This window comes from Scyliorhinus torazame, chromosome 20 (assembly GCF_047496885.1).
Source record: "Scyliorhinus torazame isolate Kashiwa2021f chromosome 20, sScyTor2.1, whole genome shotgun sequence".
NCBI classification, from domain to species: domain Eukaryota; kingdom Metazoa; phylum Chordata; class Chondrichthyes; order Carcharhiniformes; family Scyliorhinidae; genus Scyliorhinus; species Scyliorhinus torazame.
Window position 1 is genome coordinate 19028781 of NC_092726.1, and position 24826 is coordinate 19053606.

A 24826-nucleotide genomic window follows, 5' to 3' on the forward strand; every position below is an offset into this window, starting at 1 on the left:
ACACCTTGCCCTCTCCGACCCACACCCCTGAAAGCACCCTGTCCTGTATCCCCTGTGTCGGGAGCAACGGAAATTCCCTCACCTGTTGTCTAGTAAACGCCCTCACCTGCATATATCTCAAGAAATTTCCCCGGGGCAACTTATACTTTTCCTCCAATGCTCCCAAGCTCGCAAAAGTCCCATCTATAAATAAATCTCCCACCCTCCTAATTCCCAACTGGTACCAGCTCTGAAATCCTTCATCCATTCTTCCTGGGGCGAACCTATGGTTGTTCCTGATTGGGGACCCCACCAGGGCTCTCCGCACCCCTCTCTGTCGCCTCCACTGTCCCCAGATATTCAATGTTGCCGCCACCACCGGGTTCGTGGTAAACTTTTTAGGTGAGATCGGTAGCGGCGCCGTCACCAGCGCCTCTAAACTCGTCCCTTTACAGGACTTTCTCTCCAGTCTTTTCCACGCCGCTCCCTCACCCTCCATCATCCATTTACATATCATTGCCACATTGGCGGCCCAATAGTAATCGCCCAAGTTCGGTAGTGCCAATCCTCCTCTGTCCCTACTACGCTGAAGGAACCCCCTCCTTACTCTCGGAACTTTCCCTGCCCAAACGAAGCTCGTGATGCTCCTGTCTATTTTATTAAAAAAGGTCTTGGTGATTAGTATAGGGAGACATTGAAATACAAATAAGAACCTCGGGAGGACCATCATCTTAATTGCTTGCACCCTGCCCGCCAGCGATAGAGGCTGCATGTCCCACCTCTTGAAGTCCTCCTCCATTTGTTCTACCAACCGTGTCAGATTAAGTCTGTGCAAGGTCCCCCAGCTCCTAGCGATCTGAATCCCCAGGTATCGGAAGTTTCTTTCCACTTTCCTTAGAGGCAAGCCTTCTATCTCTCTACTCTGGTCCCCTGGGTGTATCACAAATAATTCACTCTTCCCCATGTTTAGCCTATACCCCGAGAAATCCCCGAACCCCCTCAAAATTCGCATAACCTCTATCATCCCCCCCCGCTGGGTCCGACACGTATAACAATAGGTCATCCGCGTATAACGAGACTCGGTGTTCTTCTCCCCCTCTAATCACCCCTCTCCATTTCCTGGAGTCTCTCAACGCCATGGCCAGAGGTTCAATTGCCAGTGTGCAGGAATAATTACAATGCGGTTATCGATCGGTGTTGTTTGTGAGGCTTCTGTAGACTTAGATCTAGTGATGAATGTAGGAATTTCAGGGATATTGTATTATGTGTATTTGGTGCAGTAAAAGTCTAGGTTAGTGTGTATGACTGCTGCAATAGTGTTTTTTCAATCCTGGCTTGCAAGACTGCTAGGCTTTTTTGGGAGCCAGAGGTGCAAGTAAAGCATCATAAAAGTTTGGGTTACTCCCAATGGCTCAGAATGGAGGAGAGTTTGGGTAGGGTGTCGGGATTGAAGGCGCTAGAGACAGTGCCGCTCGTGAAGGCCCTGGGGAGATACTCAGGGAGTCCGGTAGTAATAGATTTGTTGAGAATTTGGAGGCAGTTTCGGCAGCACTTCGCGTTGGGGGCAGGATCAAGGGAAATGCCGATTTGGGGGAACAATAGATTTGAGCCAGGGAAGTAGGATGGAAATCTTCGGAGATGGGGGGAGCAAGGAATCAGGACACTAAAAGATTTATTTCTTGGGGGTCGTTTTGCGGGATTGAAGGAGCTGGGAGCGAAGTATGGGCTGGAGCAGGGGGAAATATTTAGATACATGTAGGTTCGAGACTTTGCCAGAAAAGGAGAAACAGAGCTTCCCAGTAGAGCTGGCTTCCACATTGCTGGAGGTGGTGATGACGACAGGGGGACTGGAGAAGGGGGTAGTATCGGCGGTTTATGGGGCTATTTTGGAGGAGGAGAAGGCGCCACTAGAAGGGATCAGGGCAAAGTAGGAGGAAGAGTTGGGAGAGGAAGGGTATGGAGGAGGGGTTCTGGTGTGCGGTGCTGCAGAAGGTGAATGCTCCACCTCGTGTGCGAGGTTGGGGTGATACAGTTGAAGGTGGTATATAGAGCGCACCTTACGAGGGTGAGGATGAGCCGGCTCTTTGAAGGAGTAGAAGATGTGTATGAACGTTGAGGGAGAGGCCCCGCAAACCACGTTCATATGTTTTGGTCCTGTCCAAAGCTGGAGGATTACTGGAAGGAGGTGTTTAGGGTAATCTCTAAAGTGGTGCACATGAAACTGGACCCGGGCCCTCGGGAGGCCATGGGCGCGATTCTCCCAGACCTGCGCCGAGCCGGAGAATCGCCGCAACCGCGTCACGCCGCCCTGACGCCGGCGCGCGATTCTCTGAGGTGCGGCGAATCGGCGCCATTTGTGCCGGCGCGTTTGGGGCGCCGCCGGTCGCGGACCGCTGTACGAGGTCAGGCTGCTAATTCTCTTAGCCGAGCGGCCGCGCGGAAAAAGCAGAGTCACGCCGGCGCCGTCCACACCTGGTCGCTGCCAGCGGGAACTCTGCGGGAAGGGTCGGGCGCGGCCTGTGGGGGACGAGGGGGGCTCCGTCCCCGGGGGGGGGGGGGGCCTTGATGGGGTCTGGCCCGCGATCGGGGCCCACCAATTGGTGGCCTGGCCCCCCCCCGGGCACTTTGCTGCGCGTCCGGCCCCAGAAACCCCGTGTCATGTTGCGTTGGGGCCGGCGCGTAAAGCCGCCGCGCATGCGCGGGTTGCCGCGTCGCCACTGCGCATGCACAGGTTGATGCCGCCCCCAGTACGCGCCAGGAAGTGAGGCTGGAGCGGCGTGAACTGCTCCAGCGCCGTGCTGACCCCCTGTAGGGGACAGTATCGCAAGTGCCCATGCCCATTTCGCGCCGTTGTGAAACGCGACGGCGTTCACGACAGCGCGGACACTCTGTCCCGCGATCGAAGAATCGCACCCCATATTCGGGGTGTCAGACCAGCCGGGGTTGGAAACGGGCGCAGAGGCAGATATTGTGGCCTTTACCTCGTTGATCGCCCGAAGGCGGATTCTGTTAGGGTAGAGATCAACCTCTCCTCCCTGTGCCTTGGCAGGGCAGGGGGAACCTGCTGGAATTCTTAACACTTGAAAAGGTCAAATTTGAACTGAGGGAAAAGATGGAGGAGTTCTACAATTCATGGGCGTTATTCATTATGCATTTTCGAGAATTGGATCACATCGAACATCGGGGGGTTGGGGGCTGGGAGGGTTGGGGGGAGGGGTCTGTGTGTGTTAATGGTGACTATGGGTGATTCCTGATTCCTTTTCGTCATTTGTTTATGTGAGCCAATGTCTGGGGTTTGGTGGGTAGGATGGGATCGTTGTTATTGATATGTGGATTGACATTACATTCGTTACTGATTATTGTTTATTGTTGGGTGTAAATTTGGGAGAAAATGTGAAAAAGGAGAATGAAAAATATATTTTTTTAAAAATAAAAGTTTAGGTTATGGACTTTTGTTTATATGAAGAGGGCTCCCTGCGGGCTAGTTAATTAGATGAGTTAGTCAGATGATGTAGTTAACAGGAGGAGCCAGGGTTGAATCAGTCAGGTGTTAAGATTCAGAGTTTTATCTTTGTGGCTGGAAGGTGAGCTGAGAGGTTTCTGAAGAAATACAGCCAGAGTTTCTGCATTGTTCTGACAGGGTTCATGTCTATCGTTCCAAACAGTCACAAGAAACAACTCTGTACAGCAAGCATTCCTGAGTGCTAACTATATTTAAAGTGGATTCAGATCTGAGATGGTTCTATTGTTTGAGTGGAAGTAAAGAAAGCAGTTAAGAGTTATTTTATCTCTGTGTTGTTCGAGTACCCAATTTTTTTCCCAATTAAGGGGCAATTGAGTGTGACCAATCCACCTACCCTGCACATCTGTGAGTTGTGGGGGTGAAACCCACGCAGACACGGGGAGAATGTACAAACTTCACAATCTCAATGCCAGAAAGTAAACAGCAAATTGAATCAAAACTAATTCTGGCCCTGTTTCAAGGTCGAGGGGGCAGCTTTATTCCAATTTAAGGTTCAAAGGATTTTGTTCATATTGTTTTCAGCGTCATATTTTAGAATCATAAAATGCTAGCAGTGCAAAAGGAGGCCATTCGGCCCATCGAGTCTGCAAGGACTCTCTGAAAGAGCCCCGACCTTGGCCCACTCCCCTGTAAACCAACCTAACTTTCTGACACTAAGAGACAATTTTGCACGGCCAATCCACTTAATTGCACATCTTTGAACTGAGGGAGGAAACAGGAGCACCTGGAGGAAACCCACACAGACATGGGGAGAACGTGCAAACTCTGCACAGACAGTCACCCAAGGACAGAATTGAGCCCGGGTCCCTGGCCCTGTGAGGCAGCAGTGCTGGCCACTGTGCTGCCTGTTTTATTTTGTTTCAAATGTTCCTGTGAAGCTCCTTGGGATGTTTTATTATGTTAAAGATGCTATATAATTATAGGTTGCTGTTGTATCCTGATATATTAATAATGAGCAAAGTCCTCTCCCATTTGTCAATCTTGTTACAATACGATAATTGGTTGATGTCTGACAGTAGCTGTTTTCTGTTTTTAGGGAGATGTCATCAATACTCAGTGTGGATACCAGACACTACATAAAGAGGTGAGCAATCAGTTACATCCTGAGCAACAATTTGCGTTCCAACAATTTGCCTTTCCTATATCCAGATGTCAATGCTTTTATTTCCAATTCCCAGCCTTTTTGAGTTATGTAGTCTCCTGTGCGCAGTAACTTTGCTTGCCATCATTTAGACCTGTCTGGATATCATTTGGGTGAGCTTCTGAGCAGCAGCTCTTCTCTTTCTTGTTGCTGAGTGCCAGCGGGCTGTTCAGCTACAGAAGCAGCACAGCCAAATGCAGTTCTATTCATACGGAAATGCTGGATGATTTCTCTGATGATTGGTGCAATGAGCCCAATTACAGTCGTCCTTCGGATTAAAGGCAGCCCAAGGATTGAACGTGGGCTGTCCGCAATCAGTACAGGTTAAATGCCAGCACTGGGGAAGCAGTTCACTGCTCTTCAAATTCAACTGCAATCCCATGGGGGTCTGAAGAGCTGAGCCACTTGATAGGAACCCTAGCAAGACTGCAGTCAATGGGAATCGGGGGGGATTCTATGCTCATTGGAGTCATACCTGGTACAAAGTTGCGGTGGTTGGAGGTAAATCGTCTCAGCTCAGATATCACTACAGGAGTTCTTCAGGGTAGTGTCCTAGGCCTAACCATCTTCAGCTGCTCCATCAATGACGTCCCTTCCATAAGACCATAAGACATAGGAGCAGCGGTAAGGCCATTCGGCCCATCGAGTCCACTCCACCATTCAATCATGGCTGATTTCAACTCCATTTACCAGCTCTCTCTCCATAGCCCTTAATTCCTCGAGAAATCAAGAATTTATCAACTTCTGTCTTAAAGACACTCAACGTCCCGGCCTCCACCGCCCTCCATGGCAATGAATTCTACAGACCCACCACTCTCTGGCTGAAGAAATTTCTCCTCATCTCTGTTCTAAAGTGACTCCCTTTTATTCTAAGGCTGTGCCCCCGGGTCCTAGTCTCCCCTGCTAATGGAAACAACTTCCCTACGTCCACCCTATCTAAGCCATTCAATATCTTGTAAGTTTCTATTAGATCTCCCCTCAACCTCCTAAACGCCAATGAATATAATCCCAGGATCCTCAGACGTTCATCGTATTTTAGGCCTACCATTTCTGGGATCATCCGTGTGAATCTCCGCTGGACCCGCTCCAGTGCCAGTATGTCCTTCCTGAGGTGTGGGGCCCAAAATTGCTCACAGTATTCTAAATGGGGCCTAACTAATGCTTTATAAAGCTTCAGAAATACATCCCTGCTTTTATATTCCAAGCCTCTTGAGATAAATGACAACATTGCATTTGCTTTCTTAATTACGCACTCAACCTGCAAGTTTACCTTTAGAGAATCCTGGACTAGGACTCCCAAGTCCCTTTGCATTTCAGCATTATGAATTTTGTCACCGTTTAGAAAATAGTCCACCCCTTTATTCTTTTTTTTTTCCAAAGTGCAAGACCTCGCACTTGCCCACGTTGAACGTAATCAGCCATTTCTTGGACCACTCTCCTAAACTGTCTAAATCTTTCTGCAGCCTCCCCACCTCCTCCATACTACCTGCCCCTCCACCTATCTTTGTATCATCGACAAACTTAGCCAGAATGCCCCCAGTCCCGTCATCTAGATCGTTAATATATAAGGAGAACAGCTGTGGCCCCAACACTGAACCCTGCGGGACACCACTCGACACCGGTTGCCATTCCGAAAAAGAACCTTTTATCCCAACTCTCTGCCTTCTGCCTGACAGCCAATCGTCAATCCATGTTAGTACCTTGCCTTGAATACCATGGGCCCTTATTTTACTCAGCAGTCTCCCGTGAGGCACCTTATCAAAGGCCTTTTGGAAGTCAAGATAGATAACATCCATTGGCTCACCTTGGTCTAATCTCTTTGTTATCTCTTCAAAGAACTCTAACAGGTTTGTCAGGCACGACCTCCCCTTACTAAATCCATGCTGACTTGTCCTAATCCGACCCTGCACTTCCAAGAATTTAGTAATCTCATCCTTAACAATGGATTCTAGAATCTTGCCAACAACCGAGGTTAGGCTAATTGGCCTATAATTTTCCATCTTTTTCCTTGTTCCCTTCTTGAACAGGGGGGTTACAACAGTGATTTTCCAATCCTCTGGGACTTTCCCTGACTCCAGTGACTTTTGAAAGATCATAACTAACGCCTCCACTATTTCTTCAGCTTTCTCCTTTAGAACTCTAGGATGTAGCCCATCTGGACCCTGAGATTTATCAAATTTTAGACCTCTTAGTTTCTCCAGCACTTTCTCCTTTGTGATGGCTACCATATTCAACTCTGCCCCCTGACGCTCCTGAATTGTTGGGATATTACTCATGTCTTCTACTGTGAAGACTGATGCAAAGTACTTATTTAGTTCCTCAGCTATTTCCTTGTCTCCCATCACTAGATTACCAGCGTCATTTTGGAGCGGCCCAATGTCTACTTATGCCTCCCATTTGTTTTTAATGTATTTAAAGAAACTTTTACTATCATTCTTAATGTTACTGGCTAGCCTACCTTCATAATTGATCCTCTCTTTCCTTATTTCTCTCTTTGTTATCCTCTGTTTGTTTTTGTAGCCTTCCCAATCTTCTGACTTCCCACTACTCTTTGCCACATTATAGGCTTTCTCTTTTGCTTTGATGCATTCCCTAACTTCCTTTGTCAACCATGGCTGCCTAATCCCCCCTCTGATAACCTTTCTTTTCTTTGGGATGAACCTCTGTACTGTGTCCTCAATTACTCCCAGAAACTCCTGCCATTGCTGTTCTACTGTCTTTCCCACTAGGCTCTGCTCCCAGTCGATTTTTGTCAGTTCCTCCCTCATGCCCCTGTAGTTACCTTTATTTAACTGTAACACCTTTACTACTGATTCTACCTTCTTTCTTTCAAATTGGAGATTGAATTCTACCATATTATGATCACTGCCTCCTAAGTGTTCCCTTACTTTAAGATCTTTAATCAAGTCTGGCTCATTACATAACACTAACACTAAATCTGGCTCATTACATTACATAACATCATAAAGTCAGAAGTGGGGATGTTCGCAGATGACACTAGCACAGTGGTTAGCACTGTTGCTTCACAGCGCCGGGGTCCCAGGTTCGATTCCCGGCTTGGGTCACTGTTTGTACGGAGTCAGCAGGTTCTCCCCGTATCTACGTGAGTTTCCTCCGGGTGCTCCGGTTTCCTCCCACAAGTCCTGAAAGACATGCTTGTTAGGTGAATTGGACGTTCTGAATTCTCACCTGTGTACCCGAACATGCACCGGAATGTGGCGACTAGGGGCTTTTCACAGTAACTTCATTGCAGTGTTAATGTGAGCCTAATTGTGACGCTAATAAAGATTGTTATTATTGTGTGAGTCATTACATTGCGAGCTTTCTTTCTGGGCCTGGCTTTCGGAAGGATGTCAGGTCCTTGGAGAGGGTACAGAGGGTACTGGAATGATATCTGGGATGAGGGACTTCAGTTACATGGAGAAACTGATAAACCTGGGGTTGGCCCCCTTCAAGCTGAAAAGGTTAAGGGAAACTCGGGAGGTTTCCGAAATCATGAATGGTTTTGTCAGAACAATCCAGGAGAAATTATTTCTCATGGCAGACAAATCAGCATTAGAAGTAACAATAGTCATTGGCAAAGAATCAAGGCAGGAGATGAAGAGACTTCTTTTTCACACCTGAGGTGTTATGACCTGGAAGGCATTGCCTAAAATGATTGTGCTAGACGGGCAGCATGGTGGTGCAGTGGTTAGCACTGCTGCCTACGACACCGAGGACACCGGGTCACTGTCCGGGTGGAGTTTGCACATTCTCCCCTGTGTCTGCATGGGTCTCACCCCCACAAACCAAAGATGTGCAGGTTAGGCGGGTTGGAAAAAAATAATTGGGTCCTCTAAATTAAAAAAAAAATGATTGTGGAAGAAGATTCAACAGTAACTTTCAAAAAAGAATTGGATAAAGGTTTGAAAAGCGAATAAAACTGCAAGATTGTCAGAAAAGAGCAGGGAGGAATGTGACGAATGAGACAGGCACAATGGCCAAATGGCCTCATTTTGTGCTGGATCATCCTCCGAGAGTTGGAACCCATAGATGGTTTTTATTGTTTCATACATCCATTATTGGCACGTAGCAGCTAGACCATTTTAGGTAAATTGGGTTTACAGTGTCACAGTTTCAGCTGGTGTTACTGTTCTTTTGGTTAGAAATGTAGAAAATGGCTCTTGAACAGAGTCACAGGATAGGATTTTCCAATACTGCCTGCCTGAGACCAGAAATGTCTACCCAAGGTCAACAGACCTTTTAATGGTCCACCAACCCTCGGCCTGCCCGTGATGATTCCTGCAGAGGACGGGACTGGAAAATGTACCGTACAGTCCGCTCATGAACTTTTAACAAAAGGATAAAAGATTCATCCACAAGAAAAGATATTCCACTATTCCTACATCCACAACTATACCTTGACAGATATATATGGATTCATAATGATATCACAAATTACAAAATCTATCTTGTACTCCAGTGTTCACAGTGAATACACAATCCAGTAAACGAATAGGTGATCTTGATCAGACGAACCAAACTCCGAAACCAAGGGACAGATGTCACCCTAAACAGACGCTGTGAAAATCTAATCCGCTCCCCCCAGACACTTGTCGCACAGTCAGCCAACTGGTCTCACAAGGATTTCCAATCTCAGTGCTCAAAGGATTCGCTTTGGAATCTTCTCCCAAACCACACGTTCCGTTGGACGCCTTTCACCTCCGGGGTTTCTATCTCTCCTTCCGATATTCCCATCCCCTGGATCGGCACGTGCATTCAAGTTTCGCCTTCCACACATTCCCTCAGGTATTCAGCTGCACCAACAGAACACCACTGCTTCACAGGCCCATAGGAAGGAGTTACAGACCTTTGGTTGTCTTACTGGTTCACTAGCTCCTTACAGGCCTATTTTGCTTTAAATCTGCCTCCTGCAGCTTTCTCACTTTAAACTTGAAATCTTCCTCTGCTCCTCAATTCCAATTGAGGGGTAATTTTAGCGTGGTCAATTCACCGACTCTCCACATCTTTGAGTTGTGGGGGTGAGACCCACGCAGACATGGGGATAATGTGCAAACTCCACACGACAGTGACCCGGAGCTGGGGTCAAACCCAGGTCCTCGGCACCGTGAGGCAGCGGTGCTAACCACTGCGCCACCGTGACACCCTGTTCTTCACTCTTAACTACACTAAACGGGACCTTCCCTGCCCTTGGCCTTTGACTTAACTTCTTGGTAATTTCTCCTTTTCCTTTAGGGACTGCTCCCTGCAGTTTCCTTTCCCAACTTGCTATCTCACTTAAGATCCTGAAGCCACTCGATATTCATTGTTACTCTAACTCTAGAGCAGTGTGGGTTCTCTCAGCAATCTGCTAGTGTGCCCAGTTAGAGAGATTTAAACTGTTCCCGACACATTACAACGTAATCTCCAACTGAACTAAAAAACGCTGTTCTGTCTCTGTGGGCTCCTCTCTCTGGACCCCTCTCTCTGGACCCCTGCTTCCCAAAACAACTTCAAGGGTCTTAAAGCCTCATTAAAACTACAGGTATACATACAGCTCCAGACCTGCTGTCTCCACTGTAAAATGAAACTAGACCCGGGCCTCACATTTTTCAATCCACAAATAAAGAATAGAAATTAAAATTCAAGTTCAAACTTATTCCTAATACCCACAAATACAACTTAATTATCTCTGGGCAGCACGATGGTTAGCACTGTTGCCTCACTGCGCCGAAGCCCCAGGTTCGATCCCAGCCCCGGGTCACTGTCCATGTGGAGTTTGCACATTCTCCCCGTGTTTGCGTGGGTTTCACCCCAAAAACCCAAAGATGTGCAGGGTAGGTGGATTGGCCACGCTAAATTGCCCCTTAATTAGAAAAAAATAAATTGGGTACTCTAAATTTTAAAAAAACCTATCTCTATTTCCTAAATGCTGCACCAAATATTGTTCCTCAGTCCTTCAATATATCATGCTGGGTCTTAAAACACTTGAGTTGCCAACAATACCCGAATGCAAAACATAATGGAGACCAATAAAATACAACGTGCCCTCATGGAACAGGAAAATAATGCATACAGTGTATACCAGTTTGAGGGTTTATTGCATTTGAAGCAAAGTTGGCATAATTGCATAAAAAGCCTTGTCAAATTGCACTTGTGTTGAAATCTGCTGCTGGATATTCATTGATATTCTTGGGGCGAGCAGTAGATGTATCAAAACGGAATGTTATTTTTTGAGCTTGTATAAAGTGAGAACAACAGTGCCGTGCTTCTCTGATTTAATTTGTTTCCTGGGCGCTGGGAATTCCAGCTGTTACAAAAAAGAAATAATATATATCTTGAAGATCCTCTCAATTTTCACATATTAAATTGTTTTGCTGTTGCTTGCATTACTCTGACTCAATTTTAGCAGAAAGAATATTACTGAGAGGGAAATTTGATAAAGTCCTGATCAAATTCAGCTTCAGGTTACAGAATTCCTGCTGCGCTTCAATTCCTCATAGGTAGCCACAGCTTTATTCACACATCACACATGACATTAGGGCACCCACTAATTGGTAGTAAATGAGAAAACATGGCAGCAATGGAAATACTTGATACTTGAGCTGCAGTAAACTGACCTGTTTGTTTACCTTGACCCAGCTTGACAGTATTTGTTATGTTCCTATAGCATTGCTTGGTAGTCATGTTTTTTTTCTTTTTAAAAATAAATTTAGAGTACCCAATTAATTTTTTCCAATTAAGGGGCAATTTAGCGTGTTCAATCCACCTCCCTTGCACATCTTTGGGTTGGGGGGGGGCGAAACCCACGCAAACACGGGGAGAATGTGCAAACTCCACACGGACAGTGACCCAGAGCCGGGATCGAACCTGGAACCTCGGCGCCGTGAGACTGCAGTGCTACTACTGCGCCACCGTGCTGCCACTTGCTTGGTAGTCATAAGAATTAACAGGGGAGCAGGAGCCTGTGAACCCTCAAATGTCAGATTAGGCTCAGTGGATAACACTTTTGTCCCTGAATCATAAGGTTGAGCATCCAAGTCCCACACCAGAACCATACGCAGGTAATCCTGACTTGTAGTCCAATGGGATGTTCCCTTCTTCTTCTCTTCAATGTGGACATACCAATCATGTGTAAGGATTGGTGAAATAAAATGTGGGACTTTATTTGAAGATTAGTCTGTATATATAGTATTTACCAGGAGGCTAAGTATAGTATATCGAATCTCTACCCTGCTGCTTGAAGACTGGCTGCAAGTCATGGGACTACTACAATACATCTGTCAATGTATGCAATGATTGACTGCAGTTTAATGGCCTGAATGGTGCATGCAATCATATCATAACAGTGAAGTGCTGAAGGGGTGCTGCATGTCGGAGGCTCCCTTTCTATCTGACCTCTCAAGTGGAATTCTAAAAAGAAATTCCATGGAGATCTTGCTGAAGAAGAGAAGGTGGGAGGTCTCCTGAAAGAAAACGATCCTCTCTGAGCCACATCTGATGGAAAGACTTACAGGCTCCAGGAAAAAGTTGAATAAGAGAGTTTTGCAGAGCAACAGACTGAAGGAAACTTGTGATCGGAGAGAAAATGAAATGGCAGGATGAAAGGCACGTTCTCTTCATGCCAGTAAATGATGTCACACCACAGGTGAAATTGTTTCTTGGGAAGAAGTGACAGATCTAAAACAGAAGTTCAATATAACGCCGGCATCAGTAACAGTAATGTAATAGTAATAACTTTCCCGATAGTGCAGTCTGCTAGTTGCTGTAATTGAGGTGAGAGGTGCTCTGAGTTTTATGTTTAAGCCCACTGCAGAAACATGTGAAATAATAATGACAAATGGATAAGTTTCAGTTTCAAGTAGCTTAAAACAGTCCTCCTGGTCTTTACACGAAGCAAACAAGATAAATATTTCACTAGAAACCTGGATGGTCAACTCTGAACGTCACCTTAACTGCTTAGAGCAGTTGGAAATCCCTCCTGTTCTTGGAAATGAGGACCTATTGTAAAATCCACAAAATCAGGGCTCCACTGGGAATCCATCGATGCATTTCCAGATGCTTGCTTACATGTGTGAGTGTGTGTGTGTCTATGTGTGAATGTGTGTGGGTGTATGTAAACATTGTGTGTACGGTGCGAGCGTGCACATGTGTGTTTTTGTGTGTGTGGGTGTGTGTAAATGTTTGTGTGTCAGTGTTTATGTGAGTGTGTGTAAGTATGTATGCAGATGTATGTGTGTGTAAGTATTTGGGTGTGTATAAGTGTGTATAAGTATGTGTGTAAGTATGTGTATGTGTAAGTGGTAAGAAGGATTTGTGCATTTGTGTCTGTGAGTGTAAGTGTTGTGTGCAAGTGTTTGTCTCTGAGTGTGTAAGTTTTGTGTGCCTGTGTGTAAGTGATTGTGTGTGTGTGCAAGTCTGTGTATGTGTGTGTACGTTTTGTGTGTAAGTATTTGTGTGTGCAAGCGTTTGTATGTGAGTACGTTTTGTGTGCAAATGTTTGTGTGTGTGCCACATTATTACAGTTATAATTCTTTGCTACAGTTTGAATTGCAGCAAAGAAGCATTGGCCAGATTTGTTCAGATTTTGTTCACATTTAGCTAGTCACTGAACTTCCATCCCTTCAGGAAGGGTTAGAATGACTTGTCCCCTTTAGAAGAGGTGAATCAGATGAATAAATTGGAGTATGGCAGGGTTAAGAATAAGTCAAATGGATGAAGGACTTTGCTGTCAGGAAGCAAGGAACTACATTCGCCTTGCCTCAGGCTTCCAAAAAAGATATGCTCAAGTTTGGTGCCCTTTCCAACATGGCCTCTACAGGACATCTGTCACATGAGTGAGTGAGAGACAACAGGGATTTTCATCCAGCCAGATAGGAGAATCCCCACTCGAGGCGTGCAAGTGGGAATTTAAGCTCCAAAAACAGGTGAGCTGAGTCCAGATTCGGTAATAAATGGTTTGAGGAGAAATCATTGTGCACACTGTTGATCTGTTTTTGTTATGGTTTGTTACACAGCGTTTCGATGTTGATAGAATCATCTATGTCCGAGGCTGTGTTGACGCTGTCGGCCTGTGGGTCGAGGATAACATTGGTATCACAGTGGGACTTCTTGCCGCATTACTCCTGCCACAGGTAATCTCTTGGTTCATGTTGACGTGCTGTTGAGCCTCTTTCTATACTGAGGCTAAAGAAGAAAAGAATGACTAATATATTGGTAATAGAATCCTTGGATGCTTGAAACAATGCGAGTGATTTTGCGCAAAATTCTGAATCTTTGACATTTATGAACAATGGAGCTCTTCATTTTGAACAGATTTCTGATTCATCAGAACTGGCAGCCAACAGGTATGAAATAGAAAGCTAGAAACGGGGTCAGCCATTTCACAAGTTCTGCCATTCATTGAGATTGTGGCAGATCTGCAACCTAACTCCATATACCCACCATTATGCCCTTAGTGTCCAAAAAAGGTTGGGTAGGATTACTGGGTTACGGGGATAGGTTGGAAGTGTGGGTTTAGGTAGGGTGCTCGTTTCAAGGGACGGTGCAGACTCGATGGGTCGAATGGCCTCCTTCTGTAATGTAAATACTATGATTCTATAACATTCAATAACTAAAAAACTGTTCATTTCTGATTTAAAATTAACAATTGATCAAGCATTGATTGCACTTTTACTACTTTTGTATTTGCCAGAGATTGTGGGTTCATTTAATGTATTTGACAACACATAATCGAACAGGTCAACACGGCTGGAGATGGTGTAACTCTATTTTATTAACAACTCAACTGTAATAACATACTGTAAGCTTGGGTATGTGCATTACCAGCTTATCTGTGGACGCTGTCCTATCACTATCTAGGTGAGGCACTCAGCACATGGTGAACGTCTGAGAGGCAGGCTGTGAGTTCTTCGCTCTGAACTGGCTGCTGCTCGAATGAGCGGGAACTCTGGTGTCCCCTGTCTTGATAGTGCATGTGCTCTCACTGGTGATTGGCTGCGATGTTGTGTATGCTGGCTGGTCCTACTGTATGTCCATCAGTGTGTCAGTGTGTGTGTGATTGCACCATAATATGCTGATGTATATCATGACATCCCTCCTTTTTGCAAAGAATATGTGCCTAAATGAGAATAAATAAAGTGTAGTGAGTGTGTCTGATCATATGTGTGCATTATTTACATCAATATGTACATGTGGCTATACTATATACACGGGAAGGTGCCAGGTGCCGAGGAAAACTATGTTACACCAAGAACGAAACAAATGCTATTAACAAACGATGAAAAACTCTTAAACATTACGGCAGAACAAGTCAATGAGTCCAATAGTGCAAGGTTTATAAATCAAGTCTTTGGGGTGGGCGATGAATTCGGGTTGACCGCCTCAAGGGTGGTTCAGGATCCACCGGCTGAGGAATGGACCGGGCCACGGTCGAGTGAGGAGGAGGCAGGGTATCCGGAAGCTCAACAAAGTCCATGTCAGGGACAACAGGAGGGCCTGGCACCGGTGCAGAATTTTGTAGCGAGCATGGAACTAGACGAAAGGCACGCCGATTGGGCCGGCGAATGGAGCCATCAGGCAAACAAACCAGAAACGGGCGGGGAGCTACCTGTCTAAGAACCTCAGCGGTTGCCGACCAGCCACCCTCCGGAAGATGTACGCGGACATGATCTCCAGGCACCAGGGCAGGAAGATCAGTCGCCCGAGCATCATGAGCCGCCTTGTGTTGCTCACGCTCTTGTTGCATCCGCCGAAGTACCGGAGCATGGTCAAGGTCTGGGATGTGAATGGACGGCACAGTGGTCCTGAGGGTGCGACCCATAAGCAGTTGGGCCGGTGATAGGCCCGTGGACAGTGGGGCCGAGCAATAGGACAGCAAGGTGAGGCAGAAGTCAGATCCTGCATCAGCAGCCTTGCAGAGGAGCCTTTTTACAATGTGGATGCCCTTCTCTGCTTTGCCATTTGACTGAGGGTGCAGGGGACTGGACGTCACGTGTGCAAAGTTGTATGCACTAGCGAAGGAAGACCATTCCTGACTCGCGAAGCAGGGGCCATTGTCTGACGGTGAGCGGAAAGCCGTGACGAGCAAGGTCTCCTTACAGGCCCGGATGACAGCCGATGACGTGGTGTCGTGCAGGCGTATGACCTCAGGATAGCTGGAAAAGTAGTCGATGATGATGATGTAGTCCCTGCCGAGCGCATGGAACAGGGCCACGGCCACCTTCGACCAGGGGGACGTGACCAACACATGGGGCTGAAGGGTCTCACGTGGTTGTGCCGGCTGGAACCGCTGACAGGTGGGGCAATTGAGCACAGTGTTGGCAATGTCCTCATTTATTCCCAGCCAGTATACAGCCTCTTGGGCCCTCCATCGGCACTTCTCAACTCCGGGATGGCCTTCGTGCAGCTGTTCTAAGACAAGCCAGTGCATGCTGTGTGGGATCACAATGCGGTCCAGCTTCAGGAGACACCATCCACGACTGCCAAGTCGTCCCGAATGTTGTAAAACTGTGGGCATTGTCCCTTGAGCCACCCGTCCGTCATGTGGCGCATCACACGTTGCAGAAAGGGGTCAGCCGCAGTCTCACGGCGAATGTGGGCAAGGCGTTCGTCAGTGGCCGGCAGATTGGCAGAAGTGAAGGCTACATGTGCGTCGACTTGGCCAACGCACCCCTCTGGGTCGGACGGAGTGTCGACTGCCCTGGACAGAGCATCTGCTATGATCAGGTCCTTACCCGGGGTGTATGCAAGTTGGAAGTCGTACCTCCAGAGTTTGAGCAGAATGCGCTGGAGGCGAGGGGTCGTGTCATTAAGGTCCTTTTGGATGATGCCAACCAGCGGGCGATGGTCGGTCTCCACAGTGAACTGGGGAAGGCCATACACATAGTCGTGGAACTTGTCAACGCCAGTCAACAGGCCTAGGCACTCCTTCTCAATTTGCGCATAGCGCTGCTCTGTGGGGGTCATAGTACGTGATGCATAGGCGACAGGAGCCCATGATGAGGCGTCATCTCGTTGCAGGAAGACCGCCTCAATGCCGGATTGGCTGGCGTCAGTCGAGATCTTCGTTCCCCTTGCAGGATCAAAGAACGCCAGTACTGGGGCGGTGGTAAGCTTGACCTTGAGCTCCTCCCATTCATGCTGGTGGGTGGGAAGCCACTGGAATTCAGTTGTCTTCCTGACAAGGTGCCGGAGAGCTGTGGTGTGGGAAGCGAGGTTAGGGATGAATCTTCCCAGGAAGTTGACCATTCCTAGAAAGCGTAGCACCACCTTCTTGTCTGAATGTTTCTGCATCGCCGTGATGGCTGCCACCTTGTCGGCATCCGGCCGCACACCCAACCGGGAGATGTGGTCCCCCAAGAACTTGAGCTCGGTTTGGCCAAAAGAACATTTGGCTCTGTTAAGGCGGAGGCCCTGGTCCCGTATCCGTTGAAAGACGCGTTGGAGGCGACTGATATGCTCCTGCGGTGTGGTAGACCAAATAATGATATCGATCACATAGATGTGCACGCCTTCGATGCCCTCCATCATCTGTTCCCAGATGCGATGGAAAACTTCAGGGACCGATATGAATCCAAATGGCATCCTATTGTAGCAGTATCTGCCAAATGGAGTGTTGAAGGTACACAGCTTCCTGCTGGACTGATCCAATTGAATCTGCCAGAAGCCCTTTGAGGCATCAAGTTTGGTGAATATTTTTGCCCGAGCCATCTCGCACGTGATCTCCTCACGTTTGGGTATAGGGTAATGTTCCCTCATTATATTGCGATTTAAGTCTTTCGGGTCAATACAGATCCGGAGCTCGCCGGAAGGCTTCTTGATGCACACCATGGAGCTGACCCATGCAGTTGGCTCCGTCACCCGGGAAAGCACTCCTTGGTCCCTCATTATATTGCGATTTAAGTCTTTCGGGTCAATACAGATCCGGAGCTCGCCGGAAGGCTTCTTGACGCACACCATGGAGCTGACCCATGCAGTTGGCTCCGTCACCCGGGAAAGCACTCCTTGGTCCTGAAGGTCCTGCTTGATGCGGTCCTTGAGGGGTGCCTGGACTCTGCGAGGTGCATGAACTACCGGGGTGGCATCCTGTTTGAGCAGGATTTTGTCTGTGTAGGGCAGTGTACCCATGCCCTCGAAAGCATCCTGATTGTGAGAGAGGATTGAGTTTAGTTGGGCCCTGAATTCCGCATCTTGGAAGGCAGACGTGCCTTCTGGACAGAGAGAGTGGACTCGCTGAACGAGGTGGAGGAGTTTGCACGCCTGTGCGCCTAGCAGAGAGTCCTTTGAAGAGCCCACGATCTCGAAGGGTAGGATGGCTTTACGCGAGTTGTGCGTCACTTCGAGTTGGCATGACCCCGTGGCGGGGATGACGTTGTCATTATAGTCGACCAGTTGACAGATGGATGGAAGAATTGCTGGCTTGACCCTCAGGGTTTGAAATGCTGACCATGCGAGGAGATTTGCGGAAGCACCAGTGTCCAGGTGGACTGTGATCTGGGACCGGTTGACCGTCAGGGTGGCACACCACTTGTTGTCCGGATCAATGCTGTGCACCGACAGCGGCTGGTGCGTTCGACTCGGAGGCAGCTTGTTCTTGTTGATGACAGCAATGCGGAAAGGCTCCCTGTCCTCAGTGTCACTGGTCTGTATGATGTCAGGATCGGACTCGGTGAACGTGGGTAGAATTGCCCGGACATTTCTGCGAGGCTGGTTAAACTGTTGCGAGTTGGCAGGCTGAGGTGCTCGACAGCAGGCAGCGTAGTGGCCAAGCCTGCCACAGCGTAGGCATTGTCGCGCTTTGGCCGGACATTGCCGCTTTAAATGGGCGGAACCACAGTTGCCGCCCGTCATGACGTCAGTGCATTCGTTGCGCCACCGCGCATGCGCGGTGCGGTCTTGCTTAGTGTGCGCCTGTGCATCGCGTTCCTCCGCATCAACGTCCCCTCTTTTGGCGTCTACAAGCGCGGGAGGCCACGGAACGCACGCAAAATGGCCACCCTCCTCCGGGCCGCGGGCCGGTAGGCACTCAATCGTCTGGACCCGCTCTGCCTCGTGGGGTCCCTGCCGCGCCGTTTCAGCCGCCTGGATGTGTGAGTACCGGCTGGTGGCATTCTCATGCAGGACGCAGGTCTCGATGTCCGTCGCTAGGGTGAGTTGCTTGATTTTAAGGAGCTGCTGGCGCAGGGTGTCCGACCTGACCCCGAAAACTATCTGATTGCGTATCATGGAGTCAGAGGTGGGCCCATAGCCGCAGGACTGCGCGAGGATGCGGATGTGCGTTAAATAAGACTGGAAAGGCTCGTCCTTACCCTGCAGGTGCTGCTGGAACAGGTACCTTTCAAAGCTTTCGTTGACTTCAATGCTGAAGTATTCATCAAATTTTAGGAGCACCGTCTTGTATTTGGTTTTGTCCTCGCCTCCTGCGAGTGTAAGGGAGTTAAAGATGGGGATGGCATGTTGCCCTGCCGTGGAGAGAAGAATGGCAATCTTCCTGGTGTCCAATGCATTCTCCCTGTCTGTGGCCTCTAGGAAGAGCTGGAAGCGCTGTTTAAAAAGCTTCCAATTCACCCCGAGATTGCCAGCGATGCGTAGCGGCGGCGGCGGGTTGATGTTCTCCATGCTGCAGGATGGCGGATTGCCGATAAGTTGCAGGTAGGTTTCACAGGGGCTAGTATACGTCCACTCCTGGAACCATGTCGTGTTGGGTGCTCTGGTCTACAAACAGGTCAACACGGCTGGAGATGGTGTAACTCTATTTTATCAACAACTGAACTGTAATAACATACTGTAAGCTTGGGTACATGCATTACCAGCTTATCTGTGGACCCTGTCCTATCACTATCTAGGTGAGGCACTCAGCACATGGTGAATGTCTGAGAGGCAGGCTGTGAGCTCTGTGCTCTGAGCTGGCTGCTGCTCGATTGAGCGGGAACTCCCCTGTCCCCTGTCTTTATAGTGCGTGTGCTCTCACTGGTGATTGGCTGCAATGTTGTGTATGCTGGTTGGTTCTACTGTATGTCTGTCAGTGTGTGTGTGATTGCACCATGATATGCTGATGTATATCATGACAGTAAACGGCTAAGGGGAGTTCAAAGAATTCATAAGACGTTTATTCAGCATATCAGCAGTATTTACCAGGACCCAGTTAAACAACTCGGGGTTCTCACTCCATTGTGGCGTTCCAGGCAGTTCTGATCACCTGTTTGGTACTGGTGACTTCTGAACGGTCTGTGCAGCTCCAAGTAATGTGTCAGGGGTGTACTGGAATGCAGTATCAATTCTACATTTTAGAGCATAAAACTCTGTTGCATCTACGCTGTTTTACAAAGAGAATGACCTTCGTTGATATATCTGGTATGTGGAGGGATCTGATGAATTCATGGGGGATTATGGATTTTCAAATGTGAACTTCAATCATGACTGGCAGAGCTGTGCATTGCAAGTTATCCAGATGAAACTCACAGTGGAATTTAGAAATTGTTCTGAAGCAGTGGAAGCATCTTGAGCCACTTCAAATTCCACTGTCACTCCATGCACTGCAAGCAACATTGAGCAAATTAGCCTGCCATAGTCTGTGTAGAATCTGTGGGGAAATGTTCCAAAACATATAAGATATGTTCACAGTCTCAAAAATGCTCTTACTGTTGGACACAGTTGAATGGGAACAGAGTGAGTGTAAACTTATGATTATTAAACAAAAACATATTGGGCACGATTTAACGGGGAAAAACACAGTCCATTTGTGGGCATGTTTCCCAGCGCTTGCAGGGCCGAGAACGACCCTGCTATTAAATGGGACTCTGTTTTTTTTGTGCCTCGGCGAGGAATGCCCCACCAAGGGCACACTTAGATTCATTTCCTGCACTGAGAAGATCTGCTCGCCAGTCCAGGAAGATGGTCCCCCAATCTCTCAACTCTCCAATGTGCCCACCGGACCCCCCCCCCCCCCCCCCCGCCCCCCCAAGCTCCCTAACTTACCGAACTCACAAGGCCAGGGCACCCCTGGGCCCAATCCCTGGTATGAACAAGATGCCATCTGGGCACCTTGGCACTGCCAACCTGGCAATCTGACAGTGCCAGGGTGGCATCGGCAGTGCTAGGGTACCACCCTGCCCAGAGGCCAACCACCTGGGGGCCTCCAATCGCCTGGTAGACCACCCCTAAATGCCATTACACCTGGTCCACGTTTGTGGAGATCAGTGCAAGATGGCGCCAGTCTCTAAGGCGAAGGGTTTCAATCCTGGGCACTGGTTAGGTCCGCCGTAGATATATTCAAGTGAGGCTAACTACTCAATTGAATATGCAAATCAGCACCCCACCCATTGTGGGCAGGATCGCGAGCTGGAGCGAGCAACGTCAGGCACGATGCGGCCATTAGATCGCGCCCACTATCTAACTTGCTCGGTGAAATTTGATGCGGTATTTATTAAGACTGAAAGTTCAATTTGTACAATGAATTTTATTTCAGGTGGATTTCTCTGTACTTCATCCTCTCCCTTCATGAACTGAATGAACAAATTTGTGAGAACAATGACGCAGAGTCGAATCTAAAGAATAGATCTTTAACAAAACCCTGCACATTGAAAGTCTCAAATGAGGGAGTGGATAAACTGTACAGGGCAATCTGTCCTTTTGTACCACCAGTTATTGAAATACCTCATCCTCCTTTTGAGAATTCATGTGGAAATACTCTTCAGTTCACTCATACTGAATGGACTCTGCAATTGTTGGAAGAATTTTACAAGCTTTATTAGAAAAGTAGAAAGGCCAAGTGAAAGCAGTAATATTCCAGACACAAAGTTAGCACGCCCTTATTCCCTGATGAGCAAAAGCTAAACTGAAAGAATGTTCTCAATGAATAAAGATTGTGTACATTGCATGGGCGTAATGGTATTGAAGATTTGAACTGACAGATATGATATTTCAAAGACCCACTAAATTGGATCACGGCTGTTGTATTCTAAGGTCTATGTTTTATTTTTAATAATGGTTGGTGCGTATGTAATTGATTGCTTCATCTGATCAAACATGCCAGGCAGCACAGACAAAGCCTCCTCCTGAATTCACACAGGTTGCAAGTCAGAACAAATGTTTCCAGCCAGTAAGAGACGTAAAACAAAAAATGGCTATCCTACATGTATACAGAGTGGAACAACATCACAACTGGCTCAATCCAATCATTAGACAGAACTAGATATTCATATAGACCCACCAGAGACCGAGGGGGAAACAGGATAGGATCATGAAAACATGACAAAAAGGTGCATACCCTCCTACACCGCACAAACCCGCAATCATCATGAGAAATCAAGATAAATTCCCGCGCCATGATCGAGTGCACATCCCCCCTCAACTCCAGCAGTGCCAACGGCACCAATGGCCCAACGCAGCTTCCTCTTTCTGGCCTGGATACCAGACTCATCTTCACTCATGTAGGAACCAAGAGCGGATTTGCCATACCCACCCTGACAAAAACAAAAGAAAATGCACGGAAACCACAGATCTAAGGAAAGTTACACACATAACTATACAACAAACTCCAAAACCAGGGGCAAGGCAGGCTCAAAATCACTCAGAGAGGAGAGGAAGCGAGGACCGGCAACAAGAACACATTCAGGCGATGGTCAAGCCTTCAGGGCTTCCCAAGGTGGAAAGGAAGAGTTGGGCAAAAAAAAAACTAGCAGAACTATCCCACCAGATGCTCAGCCAGTGAAGAGAAGAACAGACCACTCAATCAACAAAAAGGTGGCCCACGACAATTAGGAACCCTGGAGGGAAGGTCAATTTAGTCACAATACCCAGAAGGCCAGAAGGAATAAAACTGTGCACAAATCACACAGGATCAATAGGGAGTAACGTTCAGTTTACAGTAGAGCCGCAAGATAGAGACGTCTTCCATGTCGCATGAGAAGGTAAAGGATAAAGCAGGATCAACGACCACGCTTCAGGGTCTCTCCAGGAATCGAACAATCGAATCGCAAGACACCATCACTTCCACCATGGCTCTCTCTCTCTGACGCCCAGGCTGTCTACAGCCTAGGCACAGGCTGGAGGGAATGATTCGACTCACTCAGCCACCTCCAATAAGGATGCTGTAGGATCAGTGATTGGTGAGCCCCCTCAAGCCCCTGGCCTCGCAGAAAGGATCTGATGTACCTACACTCCACATCAAGATTACCAAAGCTTGGCAGCCAATTCTCGAACTCATTCAGGATGTCACCTCCAGCTTCTGTCCAGGGACTGGGCTCGGGGGAATGCCGTCAGGATAAACGACATGCAACAGGGATTTGATGAGACAAAGCTGGCCCCTCACCAGGGACAGCGCTATTTTGAGTACAATAATCCTCTCATGCGCCTTCTTCGCTCTTCTAAAGTTACCCTGCAGTCCTTGGAAGTGAGCCACACCACTGAGCCGGAATTCTCAGCCAAGACAAGATCTTCAATGGTGGCCATCATCCAGATGCACACCGCACTATCAAGGCGAAAGTCCGCTCAGCAGCAACTGCGCCACCACAAGCAGGGCCCCACTCCAGCCATCTCTGATCACCACTATTTTAGCACTTTAACTTGGCTCTGCCTCAGAAAAAAAACAATCAGGAACTTCCAGGGACATAGCACAAGCCATATAACTCAAGAAAAAGTGAGTATGAAATGTGCACCAGGATGAAATGAAGAATTAAAAGACAAGCAGAGCTGGAGCTCACGAAAACGCAAGCACTCCCGCGCTCACATCGCATAACCACCCCGGGACTGCTCTTTTTCATAGAATTTACAGTGCAGAAGGAGGCCATGCAGCCCATCGAGTCTGCACCGGCTCCCGGAAAGAGCACCCTACCCAAGGTCAACACCTCCACCCTATCCCCATAACCCAGTAACACCACCCAACACTAAGGGCAATTTTGGACACTAAGGGCAATTTATCATGGCCAATCCACCTAACCTGCACATCTTTGGACTGTGGGAGGAAACCGGAGCACCCGGAGGAAACCCACGCACACACGGGGAGGTCGTGCAGACTCCGCACAGACAGCGACCCAAGCCGGAATCGAACCTGGGACCCTGGAGCTGTGAAGCAATTGTGCTATCCACAATGCTACCGTGCTGCCCGTTTTTAATTGGTACAAGAGGGATTTTAGACAGTGGACCTGAACTGACTGCTGATGCCTGGAACACCAATGCTGCCAACTGAGTTCCTTGGGAGTGTTTTGAAAATTGAGCGTTTTGTGGCTTCATTTGGATGTCACCATTCTGGATAGATATTTTATGGGATGTTGTGGGGTATTGGACCAGTCAGGAGATGGATTGTGTATCTTGAGACTGAAATCACAGTTCAGACATCAGGGGGGAGATTCTCCGACCCCCCCGCCGAAGTCCCGCCGCTAAAATGCCTGTCCCACCGGAGTAGATTACACCACCTACCTTACCGGCGGGACAAGGCGGCGTGGGCGGGCTCCGGCGTCCTGGGGGGGCGCGGGGCGATCTGGCCCGGGGGGGTGCCCCCAGGGTGGCCTGGCCCGCGATCGGGGCCCACCGATCCGCGGGCGGGCCTGTGCCGTGGGGGCACTCTTTCCCTTCCGCCTCCGCCACGGTCTCCACCATGGCGGAGGCAGAAGAGACTCCCTCCACTGCGCATGCGCGGGAATGCCGGCCGCTGACGCTCCCGTGCATTCGCCGCCCGGAGATGTCATTTCCGCGCCAGCTGGCGGGGCACCAAAGGCCTTTTCCGCCAGCTGGCGGGGCGGAAATTCGTCCAGCGCCGACCTAGCCCCTTAAGGTTGGGGCTCGGCCCCCAAAGCTGCGGAGCATTCCGCACCTTTGGGGCGGCGCGATGCCCGACTGATTTGCGCTGTTTTGGGCGCCAGTCGGCGGACATCGCGCCGTTTCCGGAGAATTTCGCCCCTGATCTGCATTAATTTCAGTCCAGTGAAACACACAAGTCCTGCAATAAACTAGACATGATAATCATCCTAACTCACAAGCCCAAGACTATATGCTGGGGAAATGCACTTCAAATACATCAGAAATTTGAACAATCTTACCCCAGTCCCCCGTAACATATACCCAGCTTGTGGGTTATTGAAAATGGTTTAATGTATTTCAGGTGATAGGACAGTCCTGGTGGGAATGAGGGTGCTTCTGCAAGATCTTTACTGGAAACACAAAGGCCGCGATTTTCCCACCCTCGCACGGCTGGGCCTCCGCCG

The 24826-nt window shown here is 48.4% G+C and overlaps 1 protein-coding gene across 3 annotated transcripts in view; it reads left to right on the plus strand.

The window, feature by feature from the left end:
- LOC140396932 (tetraspanin-15) overlaps window positions 1-24826 on the plus strand; it is a 282924-nt gene that overhangs the window by 206877 nt on the left and 51221 nt on the right. For 2 of the 3 annotated variants that reach the window (XM_072485869.1, XM_072485867.1), the window contains exons 6-7: window positions 4539-4586; window positions 13640-13756. In XM_072485869.1, the coding sequence (XP_072341970.1) occupies window positions 4539-4586; window positions 13640-13756 (165 nt within the window). The remainder of the gene's footprint in view (window positions 1-4538; window positions 4587-13639; window positions 13757-24826) is intronic. The other variant, XM_072485868.1, reaches the window with a different exon arrangement.